The following is a 24,701-nucleotide window of genomic DNA, read 5'->3' on the forward strand; positions in this document are numbered from 1 at the left end:
ATGTAGACAGGTTTTGACTATTCCATCTCTTAGAACATCTGTATTCCATAGAGTGTCTTTTTAACAGTAATGTTGCAAGAGTATCAGATTAACCTCTGACTTGGAGACTGATATATTAGGTTTTTATTGTAGTTGTAACCTATAACTGAACCTTGTTTATTGCATGGTATATGTTAGTCTATGTACTAATGAGGCATCTTATAACCAGATTCTCTTGTATATTTATAAATAGGCAGCCATGTACAAACTAGAAAATCACAGTGTCCAAAGGTTGAAATGAGGTTGAATATGGAAGAACTTAAATGAGTTATTGAAATAGATTTTCTTCTTTTAAAATGATGAAAATGCTCTAAAATCAATTGCACTATAATTCTAATTCAATATTATTGAATTAATACAAAGTTGTTTATTTTAAAGATTTTTCCCTAAATTTTGAGAGGTCTTGCTTGCCAGTTTGTAGAAAGCCCATTTGCAAAAATGTAGGTTTTGAATCATGTTTTTATGTGTTGCAATTAATAATAGAATATTGATAATCATTGCAAGTAGGAGAAAACAATTAGATAACCTTCCACATACTCATGGCTCAAGCAAATGATTGTTTTCATTCAGCTCACAGCATGCCTTGATGGTAGGCCATTTATACCTGCCGATAATTGAAACACTGTGCTTTGTAAATTGAAACTACGATTTTCTGTTTGATGGCAGTAAGTGTTGAATATGGAAAGAGCACTGGATTAAAGGACAAGAACCCTGGTTCTGGCCCTGACTTCATCATTAACTGTCTGTGTGATCCTAGGCACACTACTCTCTGAGTTCTCCTCTGCAAAGTGAAGATAAGCATTCTAAAGTTAAATATCTGAACTTTATAAAAACTACAATGGGTTCTTGGAAACAAAAAGGAAACTCCAAGGATCAAATGAAACAATGTTTGAAACAATAATCATTTAAAAACACTTTGCAAGCAATCCAATCCTAATCTATGCAGCCCTATGTTAATACCTATAAACCAAAACCAAAACATTACTATTTAAGCTAATATTTAGCTTTTGGATTTGAAGTATTAACTTAAAGAGAAATAAGTCTATCCTAAAATAACACATTCTTGCTGTGCTCTTTAATTAGTGTTGAGTCTTTATAATATATTTAGATATATTTGTATATCTACATACATATTTATAAGTTATAAAATAAGGATAGTGACATTTACATTGCATTAACACTAAAAATAGAATAACATGTTTGGATTATAAGGAGGATTTAGACTAGATGTGAGGAAGAGTTTCTTGAAAATAATAATAGTTGGGCACGAGACTAGCCTTGCAAGGAAAGGTTATGGAATCTCCTTCTATGAAGATGTATAAGATAGAAAGATAGAGAAACTGACTGTGGAGGACTAGATGATGTATGAACTCTTGTAAGCTCTGGGATTCGATATAGATTCTCACAAATAGTCAAAAGACAAAGAAGATGCATAGTGACCAGTGGCTGGCTCGTTCACTCACTCACTCATTCATCCCCTCTTTTCACCAGTAGACCATTGTGGGTTGTCATGTAGCTTAAGTTTCAATAGTATTATATATGACTTGAGAGTAAGGAGTGTTGTCTTGTATTTCTATCTTTTGTGGTATCTAGCACGGAGAAATGCTCAATAACTATGTGCTGATTCACGAACTAAACTAAAAGTAAAGTTCCTACCTTTTCATCATGAGGTGGATCCAGGAAGGAGCTAATACCGCACAGGATAACATGTCCTTCTGTATAAATTTAAAGGTTGTAATCTTCAATTAGATATCTTGTTGTCTAAGTGAATACTACCCAGACTACTAAGTTATTTTGATTTGGGCATTTATAATGATAAATAAAATAGAATCTAAGAAACTAGAAATGAAGGAAGAAATTTTATATCAATTTGTATATGTAGCAATTCTTTTTTGTTTGGCTTAATGAGTCATAATGAGGTTGCCTTATACATTCATAGTCAAAGTCCTTCTAGACATCAAAGTAGATGAGATTGAAATGGATACACCACTACCAAACGGAGTCCAAACTGTTACAAAGATAGTCATCCTACAATCCAAATGATGGTTATAAAAACTAGATTTAAAAAAGCAACAAGGACTACACCTAGGCATATTCAAACTGTAGAAAATCAAAGATAAAGAAAAAATCTTGAAAGAAACCAGAGGAAAAAAACACCTTATGTATAGAGGAGCAAAGGTAAGAATTACATCTGACTTCTCAGAAACCATGCAAGCAAGAAGAGAGTGGAGTGAAATATTTGAAGTGTTAAGAGAAAAACCACCAAACTATAATTCTGTATCATGAGAAATTATTCTTCAAAAGTGAAGATGAAATAAAGACTTTCTCAGGCAAACAAAAATTGAGAGAGTGCATTGCTAGTAGACTTGCCTTGCAAGAAATGTTAGAAGTTCCTAAGAGAGAAGGAAAATGATGTGAGTCAGAAACTCAGATTTACATAAAGAAAGGAAGAGCATAAGAGAAAGAATAAATAAAAGTAAAATAAAACCTAACAGATGAGTTCATTCAAAATACTAACTACACTAATGAATCTGATGATTATAACTTATGAATGCTTGAAATGAATGACAGCAGTGTTACAAGGGATGGGAGGGAGAAATTAGGAATACTTTGTTATTGTAAGGTACTTGCAGGACCTGTGAAGTGATGTAGTATTATTTGAAAGTGGACATGGATTAGTTTTAAATGGATATTGTAAACTCTGGGTTAACCACTAAAAAAAGTAAAAAAAAAAGATGTATAATTGATATACTAAGAAAGGAAAGAAAATGGAATAATATAAAACACTCACTTAAAACCACAAAAGGCAGAAAGAGAGTGGAAGACAAAAATAAGAACATAAACAAGGACAACAAATAGAAAACAGTAAGAAATATGGTAGATACTAATTCAACTATATCAATAATCACTTTAGATGTCAAAAGTCTAAATAAACCAATTAAAAGAAAGATTATCAGCATGGATTAAAAACAACATCTAACCATATGTTTTCTACATAAAATCCACTTTACATATAAAGACACATATAGATTAAAAGTAAAGGGATAAGGAAAGATTCACCATGCTAACACTAATCAAAAGAAAGTAGGAGTAACTATGTTAATTTCAAACAGAGAAGACTTCAGAGCAAGGAAAATTATCAGGGATAAAGAAGAGCATTACATAATGGTAAAGGGGTCAATTTTCCAAGAAGACATGACAGTCTTTAACATGTATGTGCCTAACATTGGAGTGTCAAAATAGGTGGGGCAAAAATTAATAGAACTGCAAGGAGAAATAGATGAATCTACTTTTATAGTTGGAGACTTCAATATCACTCTATCAGAAATGGATAGGTCCAGTAGGCAGAAAGTCAGAAAGAACATAGCTGAACTCAACAGCACCAACAATCAACTGTATATAATTGATATCTATAGACAACTGCAACCAACAATAGTAGAATACACATTCTTTTCAAACTCTCATGAAACATTCATCAAGATAGACCACATTCCAGCCCATAAATCACACCTTAAGCAATTTAAAAGAATAGAAATTATACAATGTATGCTCTCCGACCACAATGAAATTAAATTAGAAATCAATAACAAAAAGAGAGCTGGAAAATCCCAAAACAATTGGAGACTAAACAACATACTTCTAAATAACAGGTCAAAGAATAAATAAGAGAAATTTTTAAATATTTTTCACCAAATGAAAATATGATACCAAAATTTGAGGGAAGCAGTGAAAGCAGGGCTCACAGGGAAATTTATACGCATATATTAGAAAAAAAGAAAGATCTAAAATCAATAATTTAAGCTTCTACCTTAGAACTAGATAAAGAAGAGCAAGTTAAACCCAAAGTAAGCAGAATAAGAGAAATAATAAAATTTAGAGCAGAAATCAGTGAAACTAAAACTAGGAAATCAATAGAGAAAATCAACAAAACCAAAAGTTGGTTCTTTAAATAGATCAATAAAATGGATAAACTTTTAGCCAGGATAAGTAAGAAAAAAAGATCTCATGGGGATTAAAAGGGTACTAAAGGAATACTATGACCTCTGTGCCCACAAATTTAATAAGCTAGATGAAATGGACCAATTCTTTGAAAGACACACAGAGTCTGCCAAAACTCACGCAAGAAGACAGAGACAATAATATAGAAAGGTCTATATTATTAAAGAAATTAAATCAGTAATTAATAAGCTTCCCAAACAAAAAGCACTAGTTCAAGATGGGCTTAATGGTGAATTCTACCACCATTCTACTACCATAGTTAAGGAAGAGATTATACTAATTCTCTACAATCTCTTCCAAAATATAGAAGCAGAGGGACTACTTCCTGACTCATTCTATAAGGTTAGCGTTGCCCTAATACCAAAACCAGACAAAGACGTTACAAGAAAAGAAAACTACAGACCAATGTCTCTTATGAACATAGATGCAAAAATCATCAACAAAATATTAGCAAATTAAACCCAAGAGGTATAAAAAGAATTATACACCGTGACCAAATGAGATTTATCTCAGGTATGCAAGGCTGGTTCAACATTTGAAAATCAATTAATGTAATCCATCATATAAATAGGCTAAAGAAGAAAAATCACATAATCACATCAATAGACACACAAAAAGCACTTGACAAAATCCAGTACCCATTTATGATAAAACTCTCAATCTAGACACGGACCTTACACTTTTCACCAAAAAAAAGCCTCAAAACATCTTTAAATGTACCACAGAAAACTATAAAACTCCTAGAAGAAAATCTATATGACCCTGGGTTTGGTGATGACTTTTCAGATACAACACCAAATGCATAATCCGTGAAAGAAATCATGGATAAACTGGACTTCATTAAAATTAAGAACTTCTGCTCTGCAAAAGATACTGTCAAGAAAACAAGAAGACAAGCCATACACTAAAGGAAAATATTTTCAAAATACATATCTTATCTTCCATTACAGAGGATTGTTGGATTAACAGAGGACTGTTATCCAAAATATATAAAGAACTCTTAAAGCTCAAGAATTTACAAAAACCAAATGGCCTGATTAAAAAAGGCAAAAGATCTGAACAGACACCTCATCAAGAAGGCACACAGATGGCAAAAATGCATATGAAAAGATGGTCCACATCATATGTCATTAGAGAAATGCAAATTAAAACTACAATGAGGTACTATTTCATGCCTATTAGAACGGCCAAAATCCAAAACACTGACAGTATCAAATGCTGACAAGATCATAGGGCAATAGGAACTCTCAATCATTCCTGCTGGGAATGCAAAATGGTGCAGCCACTTTGGAAGACAGTTCGGCAGGTTTTTGTAAAACTAAATATGCTCTTACTATATGATACAGAAATTAACTTCTTGACATTTACTCAAAGGAGGTGAAAAGTCATATCCACACAGATGTTTATAGTGGCTTTATTCATTATTGCCAAAACTTGAAAGCAACCAAGATGTCCTTCAGTATGTGAATGGATAAATAAACTGAGGTACATCTAGACAATGGAATATGATTCAGTGCTAAAAAGAAATGAGCTATCAAGCCATGAAAAGATGTGGAGGAAACTTAAATGCGTGTTACTAAGTGAAATAAGCCTAGGATGCTAAGTGAAAGAAGGCAATCTGGAAAGGCCACATACTGGATGATTTCCAATAGGACATTCTGGGAAAGGTAAAACTATGGAGACGGTAAAATGATCAGTGGTTGCTAGGGGTTCCAGAGGAGGGAGGGATGAATAGGTGAAGCATAGGGGATTTTTAGGGCAGTGAAAATACCCTGTATGATACTATAATTATGGATACATCGTCTTATACATTTGTCCAAACTCATAGAGTGTATAACTCCAAGCGTGGCCCCTAGTGTAAACCATGGACTTTGGTGATGATTATGTGTCAATGGAGGTTCATCCATTGCAACAAATGTACCACTCTGGTGCAAGATGTTAAAAGTGAGGAAGGCTATGTGTGTGTGGGTGGGCCAGAGCGTATACAGGAACTCTGTAATTTCTACTCAATTTTTCTGTGAACCTAAAACTGATCCAAAAAATAAAGCATAATTTAACAACAAAAAAGCAACAACTGGAAATGTCTGAGGATGTTTGATTTAAAATAGTGACTAGATAGCAACCTGCATAGAAGTTCCTTTAACATCTACCGTAGCACAGAAGAAGGAAGCTAAGGTCAGAATCTAAGGGAAATCTCCTTTAATTATAATATGGATGAGGCTGGATTGAATGCCAAACACACCCCCACTCTAGTTTTCTAGATCACAGCAAAAACTACAAATCTCAAGAAGTAAATGGTTTATATGACAGGAAAGTGCTCTGGGCAGAGGCAAAGAAAGAAAGAAGCCTTGTAGAGGTGCATTCTGAGAATTCTGTCGATAGTTTCAAATTTTACTTGTATGTGTTTTGTTAGGAAAGGCTTGCCACATAGTAGGTAAAGTTAGTCCAAAAATATGCAGGCTATTTTCAAAAAGGAACAAAATTTGCCCGATCTTAGATTTCTCTACTATTCTGCTGTAAACAAAAACAATGTTTATGGAAACTATGGAGATTGACAGATAAATAAAAGAAGTCAAGAATAGGAATATTACAGTGTAACAGAACTGATGGTGAGCAATAAAACCAGATAAAATAAAGATAACTTTAAGTAAATGTTAGAAATCTCCTGATAATACTATACTGATTTCAAATATAAACAATTATTTCCTGTAATCTCCAGAAGACTCAAATAATTGATGATACAAACGGTTTGTTGTGACTTTTACAAAATAACTTTTGAAATGAGAAAAATGTTCTCAAAAGAGAAGATGTAAAATTTAAATAGTAATGTACTAGCAGTATCTGGATGCTAATCTCAAGATTGACATTGGCAAATGATAAGTGAAGGCGTGGGTGTGGAAAAAAGAGACAGGTCAAGTGGGCTAAGCCTTCGGTCTGGCTGAAAAGATGCTATTTCAATCTAAATGCTAACAAATGGTTAAATTTTCTGAAAAATGTAAAGGTAAACATTAGTAAAATTAAAAACTGTATTTATACATGGTTGTGCATTTACACACACATAATCTTTCAAAGTATGAGAGGGATGAAAGGAAAGGAAATTTAAGATTAATTTAAGATGGAAGAAAGGAAATAGAAAGGAAGAATTAAAAAAAAGAATAATGTTACATGAAAGAATTAAGACCAACTATATTAGCTATAACAATAAAGTCCGCTATTGAAAACGAATAATCCCTTTCCTCTCTCATACACGCCTCTGCTCCCTTTAATAATGAAGATTAAGGCAGCATACCACTTTCAAGATTAAAAATGAAACCTTTACATTCTTCTCAATGTGTAAGGTAAGGGGATTGGTAGTCATACCCAGTTTAAAGATGGAAGAAATAGAAAGTCTTGCTCTAAGTAAAGAGCTAGGATGAAGTAGGTTCTCCTGACATTCGTTCATTCTTCGAGTTATTCAGCAAGCTGTCCATAACACTCTGGCTCTCATGCTTGAGCATCCTTCTTACCATTCTTTTGTCTCAATAAATGTCGCATATTTTCCTATACCTATATATATGTCGCATATTTTTATGTCATGTAGGTTGTGAAGATACCTGTGGCCGACTACATAAGAGGGAGGACTTACCCATATTTCCAGTCAGGAGTATCCTGGCACAGGAATCAGTGTACAGTGATGTCAGAGAAATGGCGGAATGTTTTGTGAAAGGAAGCATATCTTTCAGTAGTTTTCCCTGAATAAAATATGATCATAAATTCCATAAAATATTGATATTGGAGCTGTTTCTCCATAAATAATCCATATAAAGAATTGTCTCTGCTACTAAAACGTGATTCTTTTTGTAATAAAAATAATTGACACTATCCATAGGGATTTAATTCCTTGAAATTAAATATTCATAAAGCTATAGACAACTATTAATTATAAGCATCCAGATGCTGATTATTACAGATCATCTCTCTACTTGGGGTTGTTTTTGTACTTCTCATGACCCTTTCCATGCAATTCCTCAGAGGTCTTTTCCAGGTCCTTTTCTTTTTTTTTTTTTTTAAAGATTTTATTTTTCCTTTTTCTCCCCAAAGCCCCCCGGTACATAGTTGTATATTCTTCGTTGTGGGTCCTTCTAGTCGTGGCATGTGGGATGCTGCCTCAGCATGGTCTGATGAGCAGTGCCATGTCCGCGCCCAGGATTCGAACCAACGAAACACTGGGCCACCTGCAGTGGAGCGTATGAACTTAACCACTCCGCCACGGGGCCAGCCCCTTTTCCAGGTCCTTTTAAACAAACATTCTTTTCAGGTTTAAGCATATCTCACTTGTTTTAAATAGGAATGTTGTATTTGCCTTTTCATAAATATCTATTTTTGAATATTGATGCAAAATAGATTCTAAGAGATTCACATTCAGCAGATTGCTTTTCAGTGCTTGGTATAAGTCAGCCCCAGGAAGGACTTTCACACACATTGCTTCTCTGTAGAGAATAAATGTTCAAGCTGGAAAAGAAAGAATTTGAATCTGCTACTCATTTCCTGAGATTTACTTGGATATCATCTTTTTTCCTCCCGTTCCTCTCACTCTTTTCTCTATCAGAAAAAGAAAAAGATATTGCTTCAATACCAAGATTGTCTCAGGGAAATTTATTGCTACAATATTTTTACTTTCAAACCAAGAGTTTCCCCCTAATAAGCTGGGATCTGCTGATAGACATGGAGCTTTTATCCAGCAGACACAGCCATCTGTTCTATGTTGTTGGATGCCACTGTCTGCCGTGCCAAACTATGGCTGTTTTCTGGGTTTCCCTCCAGAAAGAAGCCTCAGAAGTGGTGCCACCTCCCTTGTCTCTCTAAGGATTCCATTGTCAACGTCACCAGTCTACTCAAAATCTTTTCTTTCATCATCTTCTGTCCTCCCAATTCAAATCCTGCCCCCATCCACCCCAAATCATTTCAAATCTTCCAGGAAAGGAGAGCTGTTTTTTCACTGTAATATGTTCAAGGACACTCAGTACAATGAAATAACTTCTTCCAATAGTTTGGATAACTAAAAACTTACGTGTACTCAAAATTTCATGGTTCTTATATCCTTTCACTGTAATACATCATTAGTGTTTTCTAATGTTATTTAAATATCCAATGAAATAGTCAGCGGAATATACTCAGCTCAATTTAAATAAAAGAAAAGATCTGAAATAGTTAACTTGGCAGTTTTGATGATTTGATCTCTCAAAATACAAAACTGGCCTATTGTAAAGTTTGAGTAGCATTTTCAGTGAGCAGCAAAACCAGCAATTTGGCTAGGAAGTTGAAAAATACTAAAATTGGATGCTTTATGGAACCATAGAAGGCTAAGGTTCATTCAGTAATCCTTTTTATCTTTCCCATTCTTTGCTAGTCCAGGTAAATAGGCCCCATCACCTCCATGGTCCACAGGCGGAGGTGTCCATCCTCATGCGCAGTGACAAGAATAGGTGGCTGGGCATCTGTTAGATTGGTGCCCCCAGGCCGTTTTTTGTCCACTGGGTGTTGCTCTCGCGCTGTGACATCTGTTTGCTCACCTATTGGGAAATTAACGAGCTGCCATGGGGTTTACAATACTTGGAATTCCACTTTTTATAGAACATAAAGGGGGAGGCAGGTAGGAAAATAGCAAAAACAATACATTCTTTTCCCTAGAATTTTTTTTTTTTTTTAACCTGAGAGAACTTCAGTCAGGGCAGAGGACGAAAAAGCTTTAGCAAATGGAATACTGTATCCCTGGAAAAACCTAAAGAGTTTATTTTTGGTCCTATTTCAGAAGCCTTTGCACTGTATATAAGAGCTAAAACCAGATAGACGTCGAGTGTAAGTCTTCCCCATACAGAATGGCTTAGGAATCTGCAATAAGCTTTAGGAAAATGGGCTGGAGGCTGAGGGCTCAGTAATATTTTGGATTTTTAAAATCTAGAATTAGTAGTTGAAAAGGCACCATCATGATGGAAATTCTGCCTCTCAGACTCCGGAGTCCTATGGCACCTCAACACTTAGTCAAAAAAGAATATATATTCCTCACGAGTTTCTATCCCCTGGACTCCCTACCACAAAGTGATAGTTTTCTCATAAGGAAGAGAACCCATTCCTACTGACCTTTGACCTCGCTCTCATGGATGCTCTGTTTGCTTCCCTGAATTAGGGGAGAAAAAGAGAGAATATTTCCACGATATTGTAAGGAAATGAGATATACTAGGTGCGTAGATTCTTTAGACAGTTGAATTTATATTTCTAAGCCTTAGTTTTAAAGTTATTTTTGAATTAGTTCTTTGAAAAACTGTATTGTAGAGACTGTGTGTCCATAAATAGGAATCTGTAACAGAGTATTTTCCCAGTGGCTCAGATCTAGCCTAATAATGAGAGAAATTAAATGCCTAATGCATGCATGCTCTTCGTGTATATTGCCTCTAACTCTATTAACAATCACGCAAGGTAGGCTTTATTATTCCCTTTTTACTGATGAAGAAATGGAGACTCAGAGATTAAGTGACCTCTGTAAAGCTAATTATCAGATAATAAGTGGAACACTTGGAGTCAAGTACAAGTCTGACTCTTATGTCCTTATAAGTTCACTCTTTCCCCCGTGCTAGTGGTTTTAAAACAATTTTTGCAGTGAACACTTTCCTTCAAATAAAATCCTAACTAGAAATGGAATGTGTAAAAATAAAATTGGAACTGAGAACAGTTTGAAAACCGCTGCATTAACTTATGTGTTGTGATGTAATGTAATTACATGCTGTCTCTTCCCCCTGTGAAATTTTGTAATACTTTTTAGCAAAAGAGATAGTCTAAAATTACTTTATTATTTTATGAATGTAAAAGTAGCATATATAATTCATTTTATTCATGATTTTGTATTGATTATTTGCAGATATGAAAGCTTTGAAAAAGCTTTTGCTTTTTAGGGAAAACCATAAAGTTTTTACATACAGGAAGAGAATCTTTCCACCTTTACCTTCTATCAAGGGAGGGGCTCAAATGGGACAAGTCAGTATTTTTGAACCAACGTTAGGTGTAATAGGAAGACATCCTCTCCCCATTCTTTGCTTACCTTACTACTCTGTGGACCCCGACTGGAATCACAGTGGGACGAAGAGCATATGGAATCCTGACTTGACCTTCTGCAAGGAGAGGGAAGAAGCCCAAGGAGGAAAAGTTAAGATATTCTATCACACTCAAAGAGCGCTCTTCTCTGCTTTAATTTTAGTTGATTGCTTCTTTCATCATCTGTGGATCCTGAGCCACTCACTTATGAAACAAATCACACCTTATATCTTGTGTAACGAATGTTCATCTGTCTGATGTTGGTGGAGACCGTTGGGAGCCTCAGGAATTAAGATTTATTGCTGCCTGGGCCTGGGAAATAAAAATCCGCCCTGTTTCACTGCCAAGGCTGGATTTAGTCCCAGAGGCTCCGATACTGAAATGGTGGGGTTGGGGGTGGCGGTGGTGGCCTGACAAGCCTGGTTAACTTCTACTCTACTGTTTCCAGTTCTGGCCTGGTCCTGTCTCTGCAGTGCTCTGCTGGAATGGGCTGGAAAGCAACTTAGGCTGCTGGTGGAGGCACATACAGAACAAGCCCTCAAGATGTTCTCCGATAAGGAAATTTCAAGTCAAGGGGTAGGACAGGGGTTATTTCTGGCTCACCACGGGGTGACCCCAAACTGACACAGGAGCTGTTGTTGTCTGTCCAGAGAGGTATTTACCATTGCCTATTGCCTGAAAATCAGAGCTCTCAAGCAAATATAAATAGAAAAAATACCTTTTCTCAAATATTTTAAAAACAATCCGCCACTCTCTCAGCAATGGGTGAAGAGTGCTCAGCTGTAGCGGATGTCACGTGAAACCCACTGCCCTGGGATCTTTCCTATCTGCCCTCAGGTCCTTCCTTCCACTTCACATCAGTGCCCGTAGAGTTAGATGTTGGCTACAAGTGTGGTGATGTGAGCATTATCCATCTCTGCTACTGCTGTAAAGGGAGCTGTGAGCTGACGTGGTGAGGGAAATGGATCCCCCACTGCAAATTCAATCCCTGGGGGCCACCCAGCTCCAGAAGACGGTGACAGGGAAGGGAGCTGAAGCCGAGGAATCAACCCAACTTGTGTCTTCCCTCAGCTGTACCTTCCTTAAGGCTGGAATGAGGAGAACTCTATATGACACCCACATAAGTCCCAGATGGTATTTCTCGACCAGTAAGTACTGAGTTACCTTGCACATTCAGGGCTACGAAAGAGGAACAGGATGTCATTAATTCTAAAGCGTTTTGGATCCAAATCAGCACCCACAGTGAAGCAGTCTTCAGGCCTGTACCTGGAAACAAGCATACATTTACGTGCTAAGCATTTACAAATTAGGTAACTGCCATTACCTATATCATACATCCCACGCAGAACTAATCGACTCCCGAAATGTTGATATCATTGAACGTGAAAAGAAAACCCAGAGGTGTAGAGTTTGAATGTATCTTCCTTACTAAGGCTCCATAGAACAGCATGGTCATTTAGTGTTAAAAATCTTTTAATTCAGTTAGCTGGTCTAGTCTTACCCATGGGTCAGATTGGGCTTATATGACCTCCTGGAGGTTTCATACTGTTGTTTTGTTGTTTTTTTTTTAATTGAGGTCACATTGGTTTATAAGGTTATATAAATTTCAGGTCTACATCACTATATTCCGATTTCTGTGTAGACTACATCATGTTCACCACCCAAAGACTAATTACAGTCCGTCACCACACACATGTGCCCTGTCGCCCCTTTTGCATAGTTTAAAGAACAAAATTCTACTCTTTGAAAAAGTGGAGAGACAATTTGAATAAACCATGGTTACTACCCTCAAGGAACTCACAACTGAGCGAAGAAGACAAACGGGTAATTCAGTGATTACACTGCTCTTGGCGCTCAAGCCTCCCGTTGGCCCAGCTTCCTAAGAACATACATTTTCCTAGGCAGTTTCCTGGGAGCAGAGCAACAGTCCCTAACTGCCGGCACTGGGCGCTTCCACTTGGCTCTTAAAGCCACACCTAACACTCCTTAGAGCAAATAGACCTTGTAGCAAAATATTCCTTTTCCTTCAGTGGAAATTGCCTCTGCTAATTTGGACTGATGTGTGATGAAGGAACCTTCTGGGGCGTGAACCAAGCTCAAAAGGGGAGCCTATAAGCTTGATGGCTTGTTGAGCCCAAACTTTTTCGATATTTCTGCTCTGCAGATGAGCTGAATGGTGAAGTGGGTTATTAATTAGCAAGAACAATTTCTAGTTTGAGCCGAAAAAAGCATGGGGCTTTGAACAGGAAGAGAAGGGCTATTTCTCCTGACTGGCGGAGGGCTCTTAGGCAGAATTTAAAGCAGAGGTAGAGATGGCGTCCACCATGAATAAGGAAACCATTTTCACCTTCAGAGCCTTGAAAGCTGAGACTAAATTGCCTTAGACGGTTTGTGCTACATTACATGTTTTGCAAAATAGTCCAGTGATTCTAAATCAATTATTTTTTATATAATCACCTTCTTACAGGAGGGGGACACTGTATGACCCACTATAGTCAGTTATTTTTCTCTGATTGGTGTTAGATTTGCATGCATCCCCTGGCAAAATGTCCAGCACTTTAACAAGGAGGCTCTCCACCTTTAAATTGGAACTATTCTCAGGGGAGCTGCCCCCTCCTTAGGCTGCAGCGTCAGAGCTGTGGTCTGTGCCTTCTTAGTCTAGCTGCTTTCCTTTAGTAATGAGTCATGAAAAGCTGACACTCGCAGTGTGAGAACTGCGTTAATAAGAGGGTGAGAAATTGTACAAATTGCAGTGCATATTGATGAAGGTATCAAATGACAAGTGCACAGTCTGCGAGAAAAGCCTAAGGGCAAGGGTTGAAGAAAAGGAACAAAAGGATGACCGGTTCTAGGGGTAAGGCCCGGGAGGACATGGGCTGAGGTACAGAGGGCGGGGTCTGCAGAAACAGCTACTTCAACTAAAGGTTCAAAGGAGAATAAATTCAGGGTCCAAACAAGAAAAGAACATTTCCTCTCAAAAACTGGGTAAAAGTAAAGACTCAGACTCCGACCGGAAAGCTGCACGGAGCCCAGGTAGACCAGTAGTGTGTAGGCACAGACAGTAGACTGCAACAGGACAGACATTTCTTTTGCGTTTTCCTCTTCTTTTCCATTGTCCTCTTTGACTCTCTCCTCACCTCTTTTATATCTCTTCCCTTCCCCAAAATGCTTGGATAGACTTGATCTTATTTTCATTCACTGTTAAGGTTCTTGGCCATCTTGTACCTCAATGTAAAATTTCACAAACTCGCTTGACATAGGGTGTTTACACATGGCCCTTGCTTATAGCCCAATTACACAACTGTGAAGAATTTATTATTTACAGTCCATCCATTGCAAATAATACAAGGTTACGTTATTTCCTTTACAACCAATGGTAATAACATTTAGAAATGGATGGCAGGGGGAGGGTAAAGTTTTTGGCTGTGGTACAGAGCGAATCTAATTGGTTGAGATATAGAATTTCATGCACCATGCCTTTGTTAGCACTGACATATAATGAGCTGGATGTGTTGGGGTGGTGAATGAAGAGGAAAACCCATTGAGAATGCCTGTCACCATTTGACTTTGGTGACTGAGTGGATGGTGGTGTCACTGGGAGTATAGGACGAGGAGATATTTGGGGCGGGGAGTAGGTTGGGAGGAACTTTTGGGTATGTGGGCCTTTAAGGGTCTTGATGGCAAGCCAGATGGTAATTGCCAGTAGGCAATTGGATATGTATTTTTGAAGGTCTGGGGAGATTAGTGCTTGAAATTATTATGTATTTTAAGTGTTTGTAGAGGTTACGAGTTTGAACAAGATCACATATAGAAAGCATGTGCTAGAGTGAGAAGAGTAAAGCTGAGCCCTTGGGAATACAAATACTTCACGCTCGCCTTATTCATATTATTCTGGGATTTAGACACAGAATACAGTCTCCTCATGAACGTAACCTCCAGGACAGCCTCTTGAGAGTTATCACCATTTTTATTTACTGCTTTCTTTTAGTATTGAATATTACTTTGACTCTTCTGCAATACAAGTTTCATATTGTTTAAGGAAAAGATGCAACTTACACTTCTTTGACAGTAGATGTTACAAAATTCCATAAGATGATCATGCCATTTAGGGTTCCAGCAGCTATCAAATTATATCCTTCTACTTGTAGTAAATCAATGCAGTTCACTTCTACACTGATGGCGGGATTCTGAAGAAGGAAGGAAACAAGACTCACCAACCATCAAGAACACAGCATCTAACCACAGTACAAATGCTACATGTGCACACTGCTATTCTGTCATCACCTTAAAACAAAACGTCTTATTATATATTTTTAAAACCCTAGAGCATGCAATTTAGTAAAATCTATTTCTTCTTTTTGGCATTAAAAATTTTTTACTTTGTAGAATTCACTAAAACAACCAGAATATACTCTCCCTCTGCACGGACTCCTTCCGGTTAGCCTTGACTTATTCTTCCTAGACCTGCCAACCATTAGATTACCTTCCATCTTTCTCTCCCCTTCAAACTTCTTGAATATTCTACATTAGCTGTTTCCCCTTAATGACTTTCTCTTACTCATTGTTTGCCTTCTGCTCCATGTCACTCTATGAAAACTTTTTCTAATTATCACCAAGCACTTCCAATCCCAGTGCTACTTGACACTTTTCAGTTGTCTTGCCTCAAGCATTTGTTGGACACATACTACGTTAGGTTCTCGGAATACAAAGTCAAATAGAAGTCTATGACCTGGAGAAACATGTAATATAATTAAAGTTTTAAGGTAAAGTGTTGATGACTGTACACTTTGAAAGTGCTATCTTGGAGGTATGCACAAGACTTTATAGCAACACAGAAGAGTGACATCTAAATAAGACTAAAGGTCTATTATTCTTGTCACTCTCAATTGCTCTTTCCTTCCTGAAACTCCTTGTTCCCTTGACACCCTTGACACCAGGCTCTCCTGGTTTTGCTTGTGTCTGTGTGACTCTTCCTTTTCTGTTTCCTACTTGGTACTCTCTTACTCTACCAACCTTTTAAATATTAATATCCTTGGGGTTTACCTCTGGCCCATTTACTTTTTCCTTTTTCCAACTCTTTCTGGGTAATCTCATCCCCTTATGTTTTAATATTCATCCCAGTATTAATGACCTAGTAACCTAGTCCAGTCCCCTCCCACCAGCTTCAGGCTGGTTTATTTAATTACTTCTTAGAAATTTTACAGCTATCTCAAAGTTAATATGTCTAACTCAGCACCCCCTTCAAGCATGCTCCTTTATCCTATATCTCATTGGGTAGCACCACATCCCCATCCACATTCAATCAGAATTGCATAAACCACATCCTTGTTAGGTTAGAAATCTTGGCACTGTCCTTGATTTCTTCTCTTCTCTCAGTACCCTCCTCTCCCAACTACATGGCATCAGTCACTAACTAATCAATCACAAGTTCTGCTACTTTTATCAGCTAAATATTTTTGGAAACCTCTCCTTTGTCACCATCCCCACTATCATGGCCTTATATCTTTCAACTAAAACAGTAGCCTATTGCCTGAATCTCCGGCCTTTAGTCTTGTTCCGTTTGAAGCTGTCGTCAATATAGCATCAAAGATGCTACCAACAAATCTGATCATGTCATGTCTCGTTTAAAGCCCATCAGTGGTTTTACACTTCTTATAGGATATTCAAGCTCCTTAACACGGTGAGCATGATCCAGCCCCTACCTATCTGACCATCTCCATGTTCTACCACTCTCAGTTTTTCTTCAGCCATCCTGAGATACTTGTAGTTATCCCTAGCACACCATGCAAGTTCTTACCTCCATGATTTTTTTCCCAAGTTATCTCCTCCACTTGGGATTCATTTTGTTTTCTCATTTCCGCCTAGAAACTCCCTATCTGAGCCAAGCTGACTCTTGACCTAATTCAGGAATTATCTTCATCAGGGCCTCCTCTTCTCCAACATCCCACCACTCCCCAGCCCAAGCTGCCAAGTTCTCTGCTGTCTCCTAGAGTGCAGGGGTGCAGGTAGCACCCCTCATTAATCTCTGCATTCCCAGTGCTAAGAACAGTGCATCATACATATTAAATGTTCAATAAAAAGGGCTTCATAAATGAAAGAGTTTTAGGGAAAGAGAATTTCCATGCACGATCCAATTATTTTTCCTAAGTGACTTTTGCAAACTTTCTATCTATAGAAATATTTAAAGTATGTGGCAAAAAGGAAGTGCTATAAATGCTTAATTATGATAAATACAAATAATAAAGTTTCAAAGTCAGAGATAATTTACATTTGCATTTAAATCCTAAAAGGCATTTCCATTGTACTTCAATAATTTATTCAATAATTTATTGCAACAGTTTTTCTGTTTTTTCAAAGCAATCATTTTTTTGTTACCCATGTGATAACTTGCCAGCTTCACTGGTTCTGACTCACGGAACATTCGTCTTCTTTCTGTTTTTATTGACTCCAAGCAAGGAACATAGGACTGAACCCGTAAGTGTTTCCAGTGGCGTGTAGAGTTGGAAGAAGTGGGCTAGAACTACTCCATGAGGAGACACAGTTTGTTCTTCTATCTTCTGTGCATATTACATGATAATGTTATCATCACATAGTCACTCTATATCTTGATTTCAAAATCCTTTTAGCAAACAATAAAACCGACTTATGATTTAAACCATCATTGAATGAAATCTGAATTGCAGTGCTAAAGTGATTTATTTCAATTTGAGGAAAAATAATACAATATTTTGTATTGTGAAACAAGCTATATTATTCTCTCTCAAATTAAATTATGGTTGTTTCGCTAATGACAGCAGTGAAAAATTTAAGGCTTTCTTCAATTGCTCCCTCTGTGACTTGCAGTTTTCCTGCACTCTTCAGTGTCTGATCACTTATCCCTGTAAAAGCTGAAAAGCATTAGTAGTTTGAGCTAGTATTAGAGTAAGCAAAGAAGGTTGATGGTCTCATTAAAAAAAGAGACCAATTGGGCTGAACTTTTATAAGAAGAGGACAGCTTCCTCATTTCTCTGTCCTTCAGCCTGAAACATACACCCTGCACACTTCACCCCTCAGGTGTGCACACGCTCCTGCCACACTGAGCAGGTGTCAGAACCTCACAAGAATAGCTTTCTCAAGAGATTTTAAACTAATTTATCTAGGTTCAATATATACAGCTATTTCTGAAATATTTTGAAATGTGCTCAGACTCTAGTCAGTAGTTATTAACCTTTTCTCGGTCACAAACGCCTCTAAGAATCTTTAAAAAAAAAAAGCCATATTAGAATATTACTCAGGCATAAAGGAATGAGCTACGGATATATGCAGTGACATACACAAATCTCAAAAACATTATACTAATTTAGAGAGACTTTAAGTATATAGTATATAATTCCACTTACATGACATTCTAGAACAGGGAAAAGCAAATCTATGGTAAAAAAATTAGAATAGTGGTTGCCTTTGGGTGAGCAGTAAGTATTGACTAGGCAGAGGCATGGAGGAACTTTCTGCAGTGATGGTAATGTTCTTAATCTTTTTTTTCTTGGTGAGCAAGTTTGGCCCTGAGCTGACATCTGTGCTAGTCTTCCTCTATTTTGTATATGAGATGGCACCACAGCATGGCTTGATGAGCGGTGTACAGGTCTTGGCCCAAGATCCAAACCTGCGAGCCCCCGGCCACTGAAGTGGAGTGCGTGAACTTAACCACTATGCCACTGGGCCAGCACCTGTTCTTAATCTTGATAGCAGTTTGGATTGTGTGTGTTCCCGTTCAAATTCCTTGAATAGCATACTTAATTTTTGTGCATTTTATCTTATGTAAATTTCACTAAAAAACGATGCCATAAACAAACAGTGAACTCTAGTTAAAGGTTCATACACTGAAGTGTTTAGGGGTGATATGTATTGTATCTTCAATTTATTTTGAAATACATTTAAAAAACAAGATGGATTGAAAGATGGGTAGAGGATGGATGGGTGAATAGGTGTGTGATGAAGCAAATACTGCAAAATGTGAAGGGTAAAATTTAAGTGGAGGGACGTATGGGTGTTCATTGTACAGTACTGTCAAGCGTCCTACATGTTTGAAAATTTCCATAATAAAGTGTTGGAAAAGAAAAAGCTGTGGACCCTGCAATCCTCAGAAAAAGAAGTTTTGGACATAATTTCAGAGGCTTTTGGAGCTGCGGAAGCCCGCTGTGTACTCTGACTCTGCAGCTTTGAGGAGGCGCTGTGAGGTGCTTGTCACGAGATGCTTCTCTGTTCCTGTGTGTGGGAAACAGAATCGACTCCTTCCAGTCTACTTACAACTTTAGAATTCAGAGAATATTCTGTGAAAAATAGTCTGCTGACACACTTTCCTTATTTAGATTTTAAAACAATAGAAGCAGCAACAACAAAAAAATTAACCAAGCGGTGTCACCAGAGCAAGATAAGAACCTTTAAAAAAACGAAACCTGTGAAAAGAAAAAGCTGGAATTTTATTAACTGACAGTGGAAAATCTAGTTAAAATTGTATAATGTAAAAATCGTGAAAAATAGTTGGCCAGAAAAAAGTGAATGTTGTTTTGTGACCTCTTGAGATGACCCCAAACTTACCCTTTTTTTCAAAATCTAGGATAAGTAAAGCACCCAGCTATTTTTAGATGCGAATATGAAGTGCTAATAGAATCCCTGAGTGGAGCCTGGAGAACATGTGTGATTATGTCCAGTTCCCGATAAACTGCTGCAAACTCATCTGACTAACTGCCCAGAAGTGAGCATCACCATGGCAAAAATGACCACATGCAAAATGAAAGCACAAGGAAGAAACTGGGAATAAATATTTGGAACTTATATCACAAAGGACTAATATCCCTAAAATATATTCCTAATTATTTATACACGTATGTATGTGTGTGTGTATTCCTTATACTCCTAATATATTAAGAGCTTTTTAAAATATTAGGAAAAAAAGCTAGATAGAAAAATGGACAAAAGATATCAATAGACAAATGATCCGTATACATAAAAAGATGTTACAATCATTCATACAGGAGAAATGGAGGGGCTGGCCCCGTGGCCGAGTGGTTAAGTTCGTGCGCTCTGCTTCGGTGGCCCAGGGTTTCTCCAGTTCAGATACCGGGCGTGGACATGGCACCGCTCATCTGGCCATGCTAAGGCAGTGTCCCACATAGCACAACCAGAAGCACTCACAACTAGAATATACAACTATGTACTGGGGGGCTTTGGGGAGAAGAAGAAGAAAAAAAGAGAAGATTGGCAACAGTTGTTAGCTCAGATGCCAATCTTAAAAAAAAAGAGAGAGAGAAATGGAAAATAAAATATGCCAAGTTACAATTTTTCGTCTATCATATTTGAACAAATCTAGAAGTTTGACAGGTACACTGTTGGCAAAGCTGTGGGGAAGAAGGCAATTTCATACATTACTAGTGAGAATGCAAAATTGTGTAACTACTGTGGAGGAGAGTTTGGCAATGCCTGGGAAGATTACATTAGCGTTTACTTTTTGACCTAGAAATCTCTCTTCTAGGAATCTATCTCAAAGATAGATTCAAAAATTTGAAATGTCGTGTGCATAAGGCTATTTGTTATAGCACTATTTATAATTGGAAAAGATTGGAAACTACCCAAATGTCCACCCACAGAGGGCTAATTGAATAAACTATAGTACATCCATACAAATGAAATACTATGGAGTTTTCAAAAAGAAAGATGAAATATCTATACAAACAGGGGCATAGCCGCAATAGGCAAAAGGTGGAAGCAACCCAAGTGTCCACCAATGGATGAACAGATAAACAACATGTGGTATATACATACAATGGAATATTATTCAGCCCTAAAAAAGAAGAAAATTCTGGCATATGCTACAACATGAATGAAGCTTGAGGACATTATGCTAAGTGAAGCAAGCCAGTCCCAAAAGGACAAATACCATGGCATCGTCAATGGCTGTGATGTCCAAAAAAAGACAACCAGTCATTATGTGAATCTTGATGGAACCACATGACACCATGTACTACGGTGACCTCCATGTACTATGGAGTCATAAAAAGAATCAAAGCTGTATACAATTAAGCCACTAGATACATTACCAGATTAAAAGAAGTACAGGAAAACTTAAATTACATCACAAGGGTGCAATCAACAAAATCCAGAAAATGTGAAACTATAGCACCAACTGTCCAGCATCTTCAATAAATTGCAAGGGAGAAAAAGAGAGATGGAAAGATATCTATAGATTAAAAAAAGACAAGAGATTTATCAACCAAATGCAACAAATGGACCTTGTTTGGATCCTAGTTGAAACAAACTAAAAAAAATTAAGAGGAAATCTGGGAAATTTGAACAAAATGAATATGCGATGATATTAAGGACGTCTTGTAAGTGATTTTAGAAAATATTTGAGAAAATGATGGTATCATCTTTTTGAGTCATTATCATTTAGAGATACATACTGAAATCTTTAGAAATGAAATGACACAATGTCTGAGATTTGCTTCAAAATAATCCATTGTTAGTGGTCGTGAGGAAGTGGTAGGAATAAAGGGGAATAAGCTTGGCCACACATAGATCATTTTTCAAGCTGAGTGTTAGTACATAGTTGTGCATTGTGGAACTTCTTATTTTCTCTACTTTCGGGTATGTTTGTAATTTTCCATAATAAAAAGGAAAAAAAATCAAGAAATAAAATTTACCGTAACATGTTGAGAAGAGTGTTTCTCAACCATCAGCTCGACATCTGGAAAGGGAATAGCCATGCTCCTGTCTTTAGTAGATGTCCTCACATGCACAACGCGGCTCCCGGATTGTAGGACAGGCACGACATCCGGCAGCTCCCAGATCGCCACAAGGCAAACGTCATCTTCCTTACCCTGCAATAGAAAGCCAGTGAGTACATGAAAAATTCAATCAGTTATTTTATTCTGAGCTATTTTAAAGACAAAGAAAAACAGAGCATACAGTGATGTACCTACCACCCAGCTTTATCAAATCCTAAGTCCCATCTCCCCAGCCGTATTATGATTCCTCTTTCTTCTTCCCTCTCCAGAGGTAACAGGTGACCTGAATATGCTGTTAGCTATGAAAGTTTTCATATGTCCACATAAACTTATACATATATACTACATATACATATATTACATTTTATACATTCATATATACAAGTACATATATATATAAAGATATTACCTTCAGGCTTTTAACCTTTTAATAAATATTGTCAAACTCTATGGATTCTTCTTCTACTTCCTTGTTTCACTTAATATTACATTTTTGAGATGTATACAAGTTATTTACCTGGAGCTCTAGTTCATTTATTTTTATTTTTATTTATTTATTTATTTATTGTAAGGAAGATTAGCCCTGAGCTAACATCTGCCAATCCTCCTCTTTTTTTCTGAGGAAGACTGGCCCTGAGCTAACATCCGTGCCCATCTTCCTCTACTTTATATGTGGGACGCCTACCACAGCATGGCTTGCCAAGTGGTGCCATGTCTGCACCCGGGATCCAAACTGGTAAACCCCAGGCCGCCGAAGTGGAACATGTGCAGTTAACCACTGTGCCAACGGGCCGGCCCAAGTTCATTTATTTTTAACAGCTTTATAGTATTGTACGAATATACTACAATCTACTTATCTATTCTCCTAGTGATGGATGTTCAGGTTGTTGCCAATTTTCCACTGTTTGTTTTTGTGGCCAGGTGTCGTAGTTTTTAGAGCATATGCCTGAAGTAGAATTACCACATTGTAAGAGATGCGCATTATCAGCTTTACCAGGTATTGCCAAATGGCCAGAGTAGTGTTAGTATTTCCATTCCCACCAGGAGTAGATAAGAGTTCTCCTTTCTTCACGTTCTTGCCAACACTTGGTTTTACTTGATTAAAAAGATTTTTTTTGCTTATCCGATGGGTTTGAAATAGGACATTTAAAACTTAATTTAGGATTTATTAATTATATTAATCACATTGTCCTGATTTAGTGAGTTGAGCATTTTTTCATATGTTTGTGAGCCATCTGGGTTTCCTTACCTGTCCTTTGTCAATTTTCCTCTTGGGCTGTTTGTTTTTCTTCCAGATTTGTGGATTCCTTTAGCTATTCTGGTTTCTAATCCTTTCTCAGTTACCTGGGGTACAGTAGTCTTTTCATAGTCTGTGACTTCTCTTTTCAATTTGTTCTTAAGACAAGTGTTTATTTTTAATTTGAATATAGTAAAGATATCTTTTTGATATCCTATCTGTGAATATGGTATATCTCTCCATATTTTCAGGTTATTTTTTTATATTCTTTAAAAATTTTTTCACAAAACTCTTGCATAGTTTTTGTTGAATTTATTTTAGGTACCTTATACTTTTGTTGCTATTGTAATATAATAATTTATTCTGTTTTCTAATTGGTTATTATTGATGAGAGGCTGTTAATTCTTGAATTTTGAATTTTGGTTTGGGAATAAAAGCCAAATTCTTAAGGTTGGTTATTTTGCTAGCAGAGCAGAGATCTGTTAGCTTAAAGCAGCTGTGATAAAGTGGAGAGAATATTGGTCTTGCGTGCAGACAACAGATTTCTAGTCTTAGTTCTAGTGAGAGCTTGGGCATAGTACATATCTTCTTTGGACCTTATTTTCCTTATTTGTAAAGTGAGGACTTTGGCTAGTTGAGGGATAAAAGTCCTTCCATTTTGGGGCTGGCCCCGTGGCCGAGTGGTTAAGTTCGCGCGCTCCGCTGCAGGCAGCCCAGTGTTTCATTGGTTCGAATCCTGGGCGCGGACATGGCACTGCTCATCAAACCACGCTGGGGCAGCGTCCCACATGCCACAGCTAGAAGAACCCACAACAAAGAATATACAACTATGTACCGGGGGGCTTTGGGGAGAAAAAGGAAAAAATAAAATCTTAAAAAAAAAAAAAGTCCTTCCATTTTTTAAAGCTTGTGTTTGCAGATGATGTAAGATCTCTGTTATCTCATATCCATGTTAATCTAAAAGTATAGACCCGTGGTCCTCCTACCCACTAGTTGATTCTTTGGTTAGAGTTTGTGCCGTTGTGGGACAGAGGGCATCTCAGCAATGTGCCGACAGTGATCAGATAACAGATCGAGTCCCAGCTAAGGCAGATTCATGTGCTGCCTTGTTCTTATGAGTTGGCTACAGTGGTTTGAATAGGTTTAGCTGGTTTCAATTGAACCACTTAAGACACTGGCTCTCAGACTTGCCAAATTCTTGGAGTAAAATTTAAAACAGAATTTTGGAATATCGACTTAGATTTACTAACATTTAATTTTACCAAGAGAGGACATGGGGAGAGAAGGGGACTGGAAACTCTCCCATCGCTTTGTGAAAAGAAAGGCCGTATTTCAACACAAAAAAGGAGGAAAGGTAGAATCTTAAAATTTAAAAAGTAAAATTAGCTTTATGAAAAATTACCCTTCTTTTCTTCATTTCATCCCTAAGTGGTAAAACCCTTGATCTCAGAGTGGAATTGGCAGATAGGCCCTTAAGAATTGGTGCCTTAGGAAAACAGCAGTTGTCATAACGCTGAGAGCATGGATCACGTTCATGGCTTCGTAAAGACAGATCGTGTGCTTTCATGAATAGGGCCATATTTGTAGACCCGTGA

At 37.3% G+C, this 24,701-nt stretch overlaps 1 protein-coding gene across 3 annotated transcripts in view; it reads right to left on the minus strand.

The window, feature by feature from the left end:
• WDR64 (WD repeat domain 64) overlaps nucleotides 1–24,701 on the minus strand; it is a 115,809-nt gene that overhangs the window by 16,934 nt on the left and 74,174 nt on the right. For all 3 annotated transcript variants that reach the window (XR_011434165.1, XM_023632598.2, XM_014738038.3), the window contains 8 exons: nucleotides 21,786–21,962; nucleotides 15,163–15,293; nucleotides 12,271–12,372; nucleotides 11,114–11,183; nucleotides 10,159–10,195; nucleotides 9,451–9,590; nucleotides 7,664–7,769; nucleotides 1,696–1,754 (listed from right to left, as the gene is read on the minus strand). Coding sequence is in view for 2 of the 3 variants with exons in the window: in XM_023632598.2 (XP_023488366.1) it covers nucleotides 1,696–1,754; nucleotides 7,664–7,769; nucleotides 9,451–9,590; nucleotides 10,159–10,195; nucleotides 11,114–11,183; nucleotides 12,271–12,372; nucleotides 15,163–15,293; nucleotides 21,786–21,962 (822 nt within the window). In the remaining variant the exon portion in view is untranslated. The remainder of the gene's footprint in view (nucleotides 1–1,695; nucleotides 1,755–7,663; nucleotides 7,770–9,450; nucleotides 9,591–10,158; nucleotides 10,196–11,113; nucleotides 11,184–12,270; nucleotides 12,373–15,162; nucleotides 15,294–21,785; nucleotides 21,963–24,701) is intronic.

Source organism: Equus caballus, chromosome 30 (assembly GCF_041296265.1).
Source record: "Equus caballus isolate H_3958 breed thoroughbred chromosome 30, TB-T2T, whole genome shotgun sequence".
NCBI classification, from domain to species: Eukaryota; Metazoa; Chordata; class Mammalia; order Perissodactyla; family Equidae; genus Equus; species Equus caballus.